Raw genomic sequence first — 13,163 nt, 5'->3', positions numbered from 1 at the left:
AGAGGTCTAACCGCAATTGGCTCGCTTATGTTCTGCCCCAGGGCAATTTCCATTAGACCACTGCTCCCTTATCTTCTTCCAGCCATCCCTTGCCTTTCCCTGGTGTAGCACATGCAAAGAATACACCCCAGGCCCAAGCATTCTGGATAAAAGGTCCCATACCTGTTACTATACTTCACATACATCTAGAAAGAGATCCCTAGGAGAATTAAAAATGTAATGGTGCTTTGGTGGGAAGTAGCACAAGTCATGAGTCTATTTTAGAAATATAGTGTTCCAGACAGTTCTGATTTCCATCAGTCTATAAAATAAATTGATATACAGGTATGAGATCTAGTTTCCGGAAACCCATTATCCAAAAAGTTCTAAAATACAGGACTGACATCTTCTATAAAGCACTATGTAAGCAAACCATTCTTATTTTTAATAATTTAATTTTACTTTGTAATAGTAAAACAATAATACATTGTAGTGATGGTAACGAAGCTCCATAAGGTTATGTTTTTTTTGTAGCCTTAAAGGAGTTGTTTACCTTCAAGTTAACTTTTAGTATGATGTAGAGCAGGGATCCCCAACCTTTTTTTACCCATGAGCCACATTCAAATATAAAAAGAGTTGGGGAGCAACACACGCATGAAAATACCCCTTGGGGTGCCAAATAAGGGCTGCAATTGGTTATTTGGTAGCCCATATGTGGACTGGCAGCCTAAAGGCTCTACTTGGAACTATACTTAGTTTTTAAGCAATTAAAACTTGCTTCCAAGCCTGTAATTTTTCATTAAGCTTTTTATTCAGCAGCTCTCCAGTTTTAAATTTCAGCAATCTGGTTGCTAGGGTCCAAATTGCATTGCAAAAATGCATTTATTTGAATAGGAGTCTTGGCTATGAACAGGGGAGGGCTTTAATAGAAAGTTGAGTAATAAAAAGTAGCAATAACAATAAATATGTAGCCTTGCAGAACATTTGTTTTGAGGTGACCCCCATCTGAAAGCTGGAAGGAGTCAGAAGAAGAAGGTAAATAATTGAAAAAATAAATAGAAAATAAATAATGAATACCAATGGGAAAATTGCTTAGAATTGGCCATTCTATTAGTAAACGTTATCTTAAAGACCCCTATGTGGTATAGTGATCCAGATTATAGAAAGATTCTACCTGGAAAACCCTAGGCCCATGGCATTCCAATTAATAAGTGCCATATCTTTCATGTCCCAAATAACAAGCCTTATTAAGTATGCCACTCAACTCAAAGTTAAGTGGTATATTAGATTTTTACTTTTTGCCAGTAAAAAGATTTTCTCTCATACCTTATTCATTTATAAGGAATAAAGTGGTTCTATAATGTGAGTTCTTACAGGACTGCCTTCCTTAAGGTGGCCATACACGGGCCGATAAAAGCTGCCGACAGACCGAGTCGGCAGCTTATTGGCCTGTGTATGGGGGCCCCCGACGGGCTTCCCCGATCGAGATCTGGCCGAAAGTCGGCCAGATCTCGATCGGATGGGGTTAAAAATCCCGTCGGATCGCGGCCGCATCTGTTCGTTGATGCGGTCCCGCGATCCGACCGCCCGTTTGCGAACGTGAAGGATCCAATCGTTGGGCCCTAGGGCCCACGATCGGATCAGCCTGATATTGCCCACCTCAAGGTGGGCATATCGGAGGGAGATCCGCTCGTTTGGCGACATCGCCAAACGAGCGGATCTATCCGTGTATGGCCACCTTTACTCTCATCTGGCAGTAGAACATTCTAGTTCTTTCCATTGCACATTTTTGACTTGTCGTTTGACTAAAATAAACTGACGTGATTGAAACACAAGCAGAATTTGACATCTAGTTAACTGCAAATGTAGTCCAGGTCTTTACTGCTGCTACATGGGCAAGTTGGCATGAAGTCATAGCAAGGCATCACTGTGTTGCTGTAATTCGGCTAAGCCCATGATCATATTGCTGTGACTATATCTTTGTCGCAGGTCCTGTAAGCTGGGTGCACAAACCATCGTAACATTTAGATCATTCTGCCTCACCTGTAGATTTCCCAATAGAATCCATGAATGCTTTAGGGTGCATGATGCAATGTTTTTTTTATTGGCAAGCTCTGTGCCAGGTGCAGGTTGGAGAATAAATCTCCTGTCGAATCAGTCAGATTGACCCATGAGTGTTATGTCATAGTAACCCTTCCCCTGTTAGTCTCCAACTAGTTAGTACTGGCATGACCATATTTGCCTTTATTGTGGCAGATGTACATTCTGACATGCTTTTATTTTCAAAGCCCTGCAGTGTTTCTTGGTGCCATAATATGGTGCAATACACAAAAGACGTACATGAAATAGTCCCAGGAGCCCTGCGGAAACTGATGAAACAGCATGTAACCGAAACACTCAGCCTGTTTAAAGGCATAGTTACTCAAAAGTACTAATCATAAGAGCTTGATTTAGGGGAACCCTTATGGGCCCTACCCCTGTTTTTATAAGGTAGCTTTTATTTAAAGTGACATTACTCACCAGTTATAAGTCTGGAAACTAGCTGGCGAGAAGGGGAATAACCAGTAGTTACTGGCCCCCCACCTCAGCTCGCAATACTTGGGAAATAATAATACAAGGGTATTAAACATTTACGTAAAGCTGGCCATAGATGTTGAGATTTTTAAAAGATCAGATCCTCATCGTGAGACCACGATTTTCTCGGAACGAATTTACCATCATCTAAAAAGACCAATTTGCCAGGAAAACAAAGGGGAACTGCCTGCTTGGCCCTGCAAACATAGATGGATTGCACTGGGAACGACAAAGATTTTTTGACCTGGCCGATCAATTAATTGGCCGAAAAATCGTAAAATGTACGATCGCTCGAATCCCACTAACCGCATGATAATTTCGAAGGATTGGTCAGACTTCCCTAAAATCGGTCGTTCGGCAAGAAGAATTGTCGCGTCTATGGGGAGCTTAATGCAGGTATGGGATCTGTCATCCAGAAAGCTCCGAATTATGGGAAGATAATCTCCCATTTACGCCATTATAATCAAATAACTCAACATTTTTAAAAATTATTTCCTTTTACTCCGTAATAATAAAACAGTACATTGAACTAGATTCCAACTAAGATATGCTGCATTCTTATTGGAGGAAAAACAAACCCATAACGTTTTATTAATGTTTAAATTATTTCTAAGTAATCTTAGGCTGGTGGCAAATGGTAACATTTGGGGGAGATTAGTCAGCCAGCAACAAATCTCCTCTTCTTCCAGCAACTCATCTCCCCGAAATGCCTTCTTACAAGCAAGAATGTGATTCCCCAGCGGGTAGCATACATATTGCTTAGTTTTTCCGAAGTCGCCGAAGTTTCCTCGTGAGGCAAGTTCAGGCGACGTCAGAAAATGAATCGATAAGTATACCATCCCACAGGCGATTTGAATTCTTGTCAGGGAAGGCATTTGGGGAGATTAGTCGCCCAAAGAAGAGGAGGTTTTCGCTGGGCGACTAATCTCCCCCAAATATTACCATGTGCCACCAGCCGTAAGGTATGGAGATCCAAATTACAGAAAGATCCCTTATCTGGAAAACCCCAGGTCCCGAGCATTCTAGATAACCGGTCCCATAGCTGTAATAGATCTAGCAATACAGCGCTGCTCAATATGTTGGCGCTCTTAAAATGCATGTTAATAATAAATTATAATAATACTGATACAGCTCTCGGGGGGGGGGGCAGGAGTTTCCTTGTTTGGAAAACAAAGAAAAGCGAATACAGGTATAGAACCTGTTATCTGAAATGCTCGGGACCTGGTGTTTTCCAGAAAAGGGATCTTTCCGTAATTTGGATCTTCATACCTTATACCATATGTCTACTAGAACACTGTGGAAACATTGAATAAACACAAATGACTGGTTTTGCTTTAAATAATAATTCATTATATCTTAGTTTGGATCAAGTATAAGTTACTGTTTTATAATTCCAGAGAAAAAGTAAATCATTTTAAAAAATGTGGATAATTTGGATAAAATGGAGTCTATGGGAGACGGCCTTTCTGTAATTCAGAGCTTTCTGGATAACGGGTTTCCGGATAACTGTTTCCATTCCTGTACTACTGGGATAAAGTGTATGGCAGCACTAGAAACACACACAATTATATATTTGTTTTAATCCTTTAATTATATTGCTCTGATGCTTGTAATTTTTGGTAGTTGACCATTTTGCTAGCAATGCATGTAAATCATCTTGCATTAATTAAATGACATACTGAGATACATATCAAAATCTGATATAAGGCTAAATATATTACATTTATACGTTCAGGGTTTGCAGGAATGTGGTTCTGTGCTATGTGGAAATAAATGGAAAGTGTTCGTTTTACTTTCTTGAGATGTTTCTGCTGCTGGAGAGGCTTAATTGCTTGCCACCCTGGCTGTGCATTGGAGTAAGGGCTCATTGTTAGAGGTCTGAACTCATAATTCTGATTTTTTTTCCTAACACGCAGAGTCCACATATGTGATTTGACCTTTGCATCAAATCCTAGTATTTGTGGCTTGTGACTAATTTGAACAGTTTGTATTGGGTTGGGAGACTGAGAGGTGCTTTTGTTCGAGATCACTGCCTTGAATAATTCCTGCAGCGATTAGCTGGAAAAAAAAGGAGGTTGAATCGGGGTAATCTAAATCTGATCAACAAAGCCTGAATATCTATTATATGGCTACACATGGATTCAATGCAACAAGCATGTAGCTGATATACTATATATGTATATTTATCACTCAGCAAAAGTAAATGTGGGGCAGGATTAGGTTTTATAACTATCACTTTCGTGTGCGAGTGTCAACATTTATACAGAGTTTCTCTCTTGGGGGAAATTTTCACGTTTCACTGGTTTCTTATGCGCTTGTTAAAGGCGAATCTACATCCTGTGGCCTGTGCACAGATGGGCATTTTTTGTCCCCCCCCCCCCCCGTGTAAGCTACTCTTCAGTGTTTTGTTCACATAATGACTGCCATGTTTTTTAAATTGTTTTACATTTACTTTATATTGCAGATTTAAAAGTAACTGCATCAGATCTTTAGATGTTTGCTTTCAAGCAGGCAAGCCATAAGTATCTGTTGGTTGCTTAGGGTTACTAGACCTGGTGCAAACTTTGTGACTTTTATTACATTAAAATCTGCTCTGCTTCAAAGTGAATCAAAGGTGATGATTAGCTTGGGGTGCGTTTGCAGCCCTGAATCACAAGATGTTAGCACGGCTTCCATACCATGTTTCCTGATATTGGGCCCCAGAAAGCTGCAGAGCAATACAATCAAAAATGACCAGCAAAAACTGCTGTTGGTGCAACATTTTTTAATCAATTTATATTTGGAAAATCCATTTATCCTAGAATTAGACTTACAGCTTTCATGATTGTGTAGATAGGCAAGTCCCATGCCAAAAGGAAAATTTGCCATTTTTTAAAGAGAGCCCATCTTCAATAATTTTGGATGCTCACAAATCCAGTTTTGCACTTATTCTGGTACTTCTCTTTGCTACAGCAGTATTCATAGGTATGGATAAAGGTTTTACTGGCTGAATAAAAACGTATAGTTTGAAAAATACTTTAGTCATATAAGAATTGTGTGTGATTTTTAAATTATTCAATTCTGAGTATAAATAAGATCAAAATTATATGAGCCTGCTCCCCTATACAAATGCCTCTGCACATCCACAAATAAAAAAGCACAACAAGGCATTCTAGAACACATGTGCCTGGTTGATAGCTTGGTTTAGTTCTCCTTTAACAGCTGTTAAATAATATGCCCTATGTTGTTGTATATACACATTATTATCCCCCCAAGGACTCTGATGCTTCTGTCCAACCCTAAAACTGGGCCTGATGGGTGCTTTTGAAAGAGCCAAAGGTTATAGATAATGATCCCTCAGTGTTACCGAAGTGCCTTGCAGTTGACTATAATGTATTTATTTATAGAACCGTGGTTTTAATGTAATGTATAGTGTTTCTAGTAATGCCTGAGAGCAAAGAAATGCTACACAGCCTGTAAGAGAGGAATCCACTTTTCCAGTAATGATCACAACCTGAAGAAAATAATATAATTACTGGGCAGGCCGCACCATTCTAAAAGCACTTTGTGTGAAATAATGAATGGTATTTATATCCGGCCTATTCTTATTGGCACTCAGAGATAGAGGTAGGCACTAGGGTGGCAGGCACAGCCTGGGGTGGAATACACATCACTTCCATTATCTGATTCCAATGCTGTGTGTGTGTGGCCAAATTATATTCCACAGTGTTTAAGAATCTCAGGAAGCAGTACTGCTGACTTAGACAGAGGCACACTAGACAATTTCATAGTGGCGATCAAAATACTGTCCCTTAAAATGCGTCTTTCAATCACTTAATATTTAAATTGATAAGACTTTATCCCAATCCATAAACCAAACATAGAGATAGTGTTTCACCTCCAGTCAAATTAAAACTGACCACAAGGAGTTGCATTCCCTCCAAGTGAGCAACTACAAAGCCTATGATTATTGTAGTTCGGCCAGTCAAATATATGGCCTGTTAACACAGTCCAATTACTTGGCCCGTTGACTGGCAATCTTATCTAAGTCAGTGTTGTCCAAGGTTTTACATGACTTGAATATACGAACAGTGTCTGGGGAACTAACTCTGAAGATCATAACTATGGTTTGGAAGACTGTTCTTGCCCGCTGTCCTTCAGATGGTCAGCAGTGTTCTGGTAATCACTCTGAATTATACCATGTAGGAGTTATGGGACATATAGATATCAACAACAATGGATTATCTTTATAATTCTGAACTTGAAAGACAAGTTTCAAGAAAGACATTTTGATTTAGAAAAGGAAATAACAGGGGCAAAGGACAGTTTAACATCAAAGAGAAAAGGAAATGGTTTCCGGAATCCTACAGGGAAATTGGATTTCTCCCAGCATCAATCATTACTTGAATTGAATGAACCAATTATAATGTAATAAACTCTGTTACTAAAATGTATCTAAGCTCTTAAGAATCAGTAGGTGCTCTGCAGTTGTATGTTCTCCATATGTTAGAGTGGATTTCTTATGGGTGCTCTGGTTTCCTCCCACAGTCCAAAACCATACTGGTATAGGAAACTGACATCTGATGTTAGGTCATGTACTTGCTAAGGATCCTGGAATTGCAACTCCATTTGCCCATGTATTTATCCAGCCCCCATTGGATTTCTGTTACCATTGCTACTTGCTGCAGTAACTACAATGGTCCCTCTTTTAAAATGTAAGCTGTTTGTGAGTAAATTGCTGCCCCTTAATAAAAGCAGCTAATTCAAGTGTGGCTTTATACCCTGAGTTTAAGAGTACTACCAGTAAATATTCTTCATAGTATTCTTCATAGCTGTGTGGGAACCCGTTAAATCACAGACTCCCAGTTAAAAGGGTTTTCTGCATTTTTATAGACCCCCAGGTCATGAGTGTTCTGCAGATTTATCCAAATGCCTGAGAGAGGCTTTGTTTTTCAGCAGAGCAGTGCATGCGGTTCCAGATCCGACGGAGCACAGACTGCTTGCGAATACACTTCATGGCCTTTCTTGGCAAGATCCCCAACTGTTTTTACTTCTCATCCATTTGGCATTCTGACAAGTGTTATTTCTTCAGGCTTCCTCTCTAACCCAAAGAGTGCATTATCATTTTAAATTCAAGACTATTGGATATTTTTGGGTGCATGCCACACATGATGATACAGTACAGCTTCCATCATCCAGACTTGTTCTTGACTGTCTGGGAATTATGAGAATTTGAGATCAGCAACTTAACTGCAGGTCAGCTATCTTTTTCAATGGGTCTTGCAAAATACTTCAATTAGGCTACACCAGACGTTGAGAAATCTTAGTGCCAAAGTTATCAGAATGTTTGTGATGATGGTTACAGGTTTTGAAACTGGTTGTGTTTTTACTAAACTCATTCTTTTTTGTTATTGTTCTTTTGTATGACTGTAGCAGAACACATTTATTTAGTTGCTTTAGTTTATCAAGGTGGCACACTTATACACATACAGATTTTGTTGTGCAAAGCTGGTAAGGGGGCCCTGCACTTAATCAAATCCAGTGCTTTAGAAGTGGCTTTCCATTATTAGTGGTCTGTATGCTACACTTGAAATATCTGCATCCCGCCCTAGCCATATACATAGCTATGAATTGTTACTGACTTCGTTTCATAAGATTTTCTGTATGTGTATAATGGTTGGACAATCCGGATGCACCATAGATATCTTTTCGTTGATTGGACAGAATAAATGTAAAATGTAATCTGCTGAATTACGATGTTGGGCAGTACCTCGGCAGATAGGGAAGTGAAAAGGAATTCCGATCTCCTCTAAACCTTCTGCTGTCAGAATCAGTTGGGCTGTTGAACAAATGGATCAATAGATAGGTGGCCATATTGTGTTTGGCCCCTTCATTCAATATCTGTCCGTTTGGCCTGTAAGCGATGGGTGGATACTGTAGAGGACTGTTCTATGTATGAACACCTTAAGCTACACTGCCCCTTCCATTTTATTTTGTGGTTATTATTTCCCATAGATCAAAGCAGATTATATGGATTTCCCTAGTTATTACAACTTTTTTTGTGTAGATTTTACCATTCAGATGTCACTACTTTGCTCTTAATGTGTTGTAATACTCTCACAATAAACTAGCTTGGGGAACTAGACACTCATGGCAACGAGCATGGGAATGGGAAAGAGACAGCCTGGATAAAGAGAATAGTGAACCCACTCAGCCTAACTCCACTCCAACTTGGAAGGAATTTTAAATGTATAGACATGCCCTTTTGACTAAATAAAACGTAATTCTTGAATGATCTGTTTGCCTTTTCAGAGCCATCGTATTTCTCCAGAAAGTTGTGCTAGTGTGGGGCTACGTGTCTTTTTGGGAAACCTTCTATTGCTGTTGATAGGTTTGAAATGTGGGTTGCTCCAGGCTTTTCTGAGCAGCATTCCTCTGTCTTCCTGCACTGTGGAACTAGACTCCTATTCTACATAGTCTGAAATCTGAGCTGTATTTTTTTGTATATACAAGGTTTGGAATATTAACTTACCACCTGTGTTTTCTTGGCAGTTCTTCCCAAGCTGTAAAGTAACATCAGGGTGGCCAAAGTAATGGCTACAAAACCTACGTGCAGCAGATGTATTTTTGTGGGGTGTAGAGAGTGATTAGTCAGGGATTTGTGCTGTTGTGTCTGCTATAGAGAACTGTGACCCCCCCCCCTCTTATTCGCAGCTGTATTTTTTTTTTTTCTGAAAACAAATTTGCTTATAATTGAGGGCTGCCATACTGTTTATCTTAGTAATTCTCAAGTTATGCAGCAAACCAGATGGTGAAGCAAATTGTAAACGGGATAGGTGCAGAATTATTTGTAACCCCGCCCAATACAAAGTTATTTAATATTAACATTTGCTCTCCAGTTTGTTGTTTCAGTAGTAGCATAACCCCCTCTTACCTGCAAATTGTTATGATTAATGCTGTGTACATAAAAGTTGCATTTAGGGTTAACTTTCCCTTTGAACAAATAAAGGGCCATCATATTGCATTTTCTAATTTATTATGGCTGCTTCCATTATCTGCTAAGAGCGGTTGACTTGGCAGTTTACTGCACTTATCCCTTCCCTATCTCCATGTCAAAGGCTCTTAACACCAAGTGGGATTGTAAACTGTAATTTATAATTATTCACTTTCCAGGACAGACAGTAGCAAAAGCCCTGTTGTTGTATGCTCTTTATAAACATGAAAATCCCTGCCTAAAAAACCAAAGATATTGGGAGCCTCTGAGTTTTAATGCATATGCACATTTGTACAGTTTCCAGCGCCTGTCACCCGCCGTGTAGATGAACGCCACACACCAACTCTTCATCACCCATACAGACTCAATCATGTATCCACCCCACAAGGGAAACAAAGGCCAGTAGGACATGTATGAGTGCAGTTATGCTTGGTATCTTTTTGGTGTGTGACAGTGCATGACAAAGTCTCCTCCTCTGTTCTTAGGAGTTGGTGTTATGACATCAAAGAGTGAAGCTAAAAGGATAAATAGAATGCAGGCTTTTGTTAGTGTAGGGTGTGCAGAATATCCGTTTCTTCTAACATCCATCGAAGCGTCCCCACCTGATGAAATAATTGTGTCTTGGGGAACCAACCCCTCATGTAAAAGTAAAGGCATGCTCTTGGTAATTAGGATTAAAAATCATTTTATTTTCCAGTACATGTTGGCTAAAACATAATAGCCTATGTTTTACTGCACTATGTATCTGTATATTTGTGTTCATGCATATAAGTGGGTGCTGCCTTACTGAAGTCACATCCCATTTATAGACTCCAGTAAAACAAGTCATTGCTTTTCATAATCAACAACTTTAGGCACATTTTTTTTTACACCTTTGGAAAAGTTTTTTTCAGACAGTAATCAGTGTTTTTAAAGGAACATGGATACATATCTGTATTGCATAACTACTTATGGAATGTGTTTCTGCTTGGATTTGCTATCTCCACAGAAGAGTTTAAAGGAAAACTATACCCCCGAACAATGTAGGTCTCTATAAAATAAGATTGCATAAAACGGCTCATGTGTAAAACCCTGCTTCATGTAAATAAACCATTTTCATATTAATAGACTTGTATGTGCCATTGGGGAATCCTAAATAGAAGATTGTCATTTTAAAAAATAAGGGCCGCCCCTGGGATCGTAGGATTCATGGTGCACACAAACATACCAAACATGTTAGGTCACATGAGCCAATGAACAGACATAGTTCTGTTGCTTAAATATTCATTTTGGGGGTATAGTTTTCCTTTAAAGGAGATCTGTACATCCTAAGTGAAAACGTGTATCCTAATAAGTGACCTAACAAAGGCACTTAGTCAATTGGCATACATATATCCGTATATAGTGCTCTTTACTTTGAGCCACCATTTTGTGATGTTTTGTGTCACTGTTCACCTGACAGGAAATAGCGCAGAGAGAAGTGTGGGAGTCACAGACACAGCTCTGTCTATTCATTGGCCGATGTAACCTAACATGTATGTGTTCCCTTGGTTTGTGTGTGAGCACAGTGCTATCTATAAAACTAAATACAGACCTAAAATGCCAGTGTTTCAGTATGGGATGATTGAATGGTGAAAACTATTAGAAAAAATATATTGATCATAAAAAAAATCTTTACATAAAACAGCTGATATATAAATCACTGTTTTGTATAATCTATTTCTATAGAGGCTTATGATACATAGGGTTTTAGTTCCCCATTATTTCCCCATTAAGGTATACTGCAAATAGTTGAAGTACTTTATTCAGTTTTTCCTAACAGTAAACTGGCTGCTATTTTCCACTTGAGAGGCACACCATTCTGGTCAAAATATGCCCCTCCAACAGGACTTAACCTTTCACCTCAGCAAGAAATGTGTCACGTACTGGAGACAGCTTCTCCCTCAATCAGCAGGGTTCCCAGATGTGCTTGTTGTATGCAATTCTAGGTGCAAGTTGATTTACAGTTTGCTTAATGTATTGCTTTGTAAGCTAATCACTGGCTAGTAATGTATCATGCCACTGAAAATGTTTATCCATTTCCAGAATGTTTACAATTTCTTTTTTTTTCCACAGCATATTGCCAACAGCAAACTCAGTGTCGCATCCAAAAGTGCACAACAGACTTTGTTTCTCTTACTTCACATCTGAATACTGGCAGTGATGGTTTTGATTCGGAATTTTGTAAGGCCTTGAGGGCATATGCAGCCTGCACGCAGAGAACTTCTAAAGCATGTCGTGGAAACTTAGTTTACCATTCTGCTGTGTTAGGTATTAGTGACCTCATGAGTCAAAGAAATTGCTCAAAGGATGGCCCCACATCATCAACAAACCCTGAATTTACTATCGACGCTTGTAACTACCACAGCAGGGCGACTGAAAGGATACTACGATCAGGGGATCATACTCAGCCCAATTATCTATTCTGTGGCTTGTTCGGAGATCCACATCTGAGAACTTTCCAAGATCATTTTCAGACATGCAAAGTGGAAGGTGCTTGGCCATTAATAGACAACAACTATTTGTCTGTGCAAGTGACCAATGTGCCAGTGGTTCCTGGGTCTAGTGCTACTGCAACTAACAAGGTAATGGTGCCTTAAGTGTTTAAGGCCTGAGATGATGTATATCCTCAAGTGTTAAAGGCAATTAACTCCATGTTTATATTTTATGTCCCAACTTCAAAATAACTGGCACTAATTCTTGTCAGTATACAAATGATATCTTGGTGCTTTTGTAATAGATTCACAACCATCTAAGTAGAAAGTGCAAGAGATATTACTTCATCTGCACAATAACTGCCAAATTAATATTCAATGAAATCTGTTAAAGAACTCACTGCACTACAATAATGTCTAGTCAGACTTATTATCACCACTATAATAGTCATCAAAAGATCTGTGCTTTTTGCACTGTGGCATTAAAGTGGGTACTGCGTAAGTGACAAAGGAGTCTTCGTACCTAGCCACTAGTCAATGTGTGTAAAATGTTGAATGTGTAGTTATCTTCAGTTAACCATTTATTTTTCAGTTTTAGACAAGCTGTTACTGGCTCACCGTGATATCAGGCCGATCTAGCTGTTTTGCCCGAAGGCCAAACATTTAGATCACAACGATGGCAAAATGGAGGCTCTGGGTGAGAACCACATCAACGAGCCAACACAGTCCTTGGCCGACAGGATTTTTAAAACTGTCTGATTTATATCTAGACGATTTTCAGCCAGATATTGATTGGGCAGGCCCATCTTATCATTTTTATCACCTCCTTTAGAACTACATTTTTTTAAAATTTACTGTGCAGTACTCCTCTAACAAGAAGTCATAAGGTAGTGTCAGCTTATGACCCTGGGATAAGTAAAGACACCACTGGAAGTGTTGCCATCTGAATTGTGGTATAAATAGACCACAGGCAGCTCCAAAGACCTTCTCACATTTTGTACATAAATGTATCATAAATCTATGCTGGAATATGAAGGATTACTGGTGCCGGCCATCGTGGTTCCAGATGAGAAAACCTTTGCCTATGTGTTCACTCAGCTTGATCAGTCAGGCAGGTGGTTTTATTGGCCACAGGTTTCCATTCATATATATACAAAATCTGTATTTTATAGCAAGGGCATTGT

At 39.3% G+C, this 13,163-nt stretch overlaps 1 protein-coding gene across 1 annotated transcript in view; it reads left to right on the top strand.

The window, feature by feature from the left end:
• Positions 1–13,163, top strand: part of rgmb.L (repulsive guidance molecule BMP co-receptor b L homeolog) — a 38,503-nt gene that overhangs the window by 15,380 nt on the left and 9,960 nt on the right. Inside the window, exon 4 of the mRNA XM_018264508.2 lies at positions 11,621–12,129. Within this exon, the coding sequence (XP_018119997.2) occupies positions 11,621–12,129 (509 nt within the window). The remainder of the gene's footprint in view (positions 1–11,620; positions 12,130–13,163) is intronic.

Source organism: Xenopus laevis, chromosome 1L, assembly GCF_017654675.1.
Source record: "Xenopus laevis strain J_2021 chromosome 1L, Xenopus_laevis_v10.1, whole genome shotgun sequence".
In the NCBI taxonomy this organism is placed as follows: domain Eukaryota; kingdom Metazoa; phylum Chordata; class Amphibia; order Anura; family Pipidae; genus Xenopus; species Xenopus laevis.
Note: the sequence above shows the minus strand (reverse complement) of the source record. Positions and strands in the feature narration are given on the sequence as shown.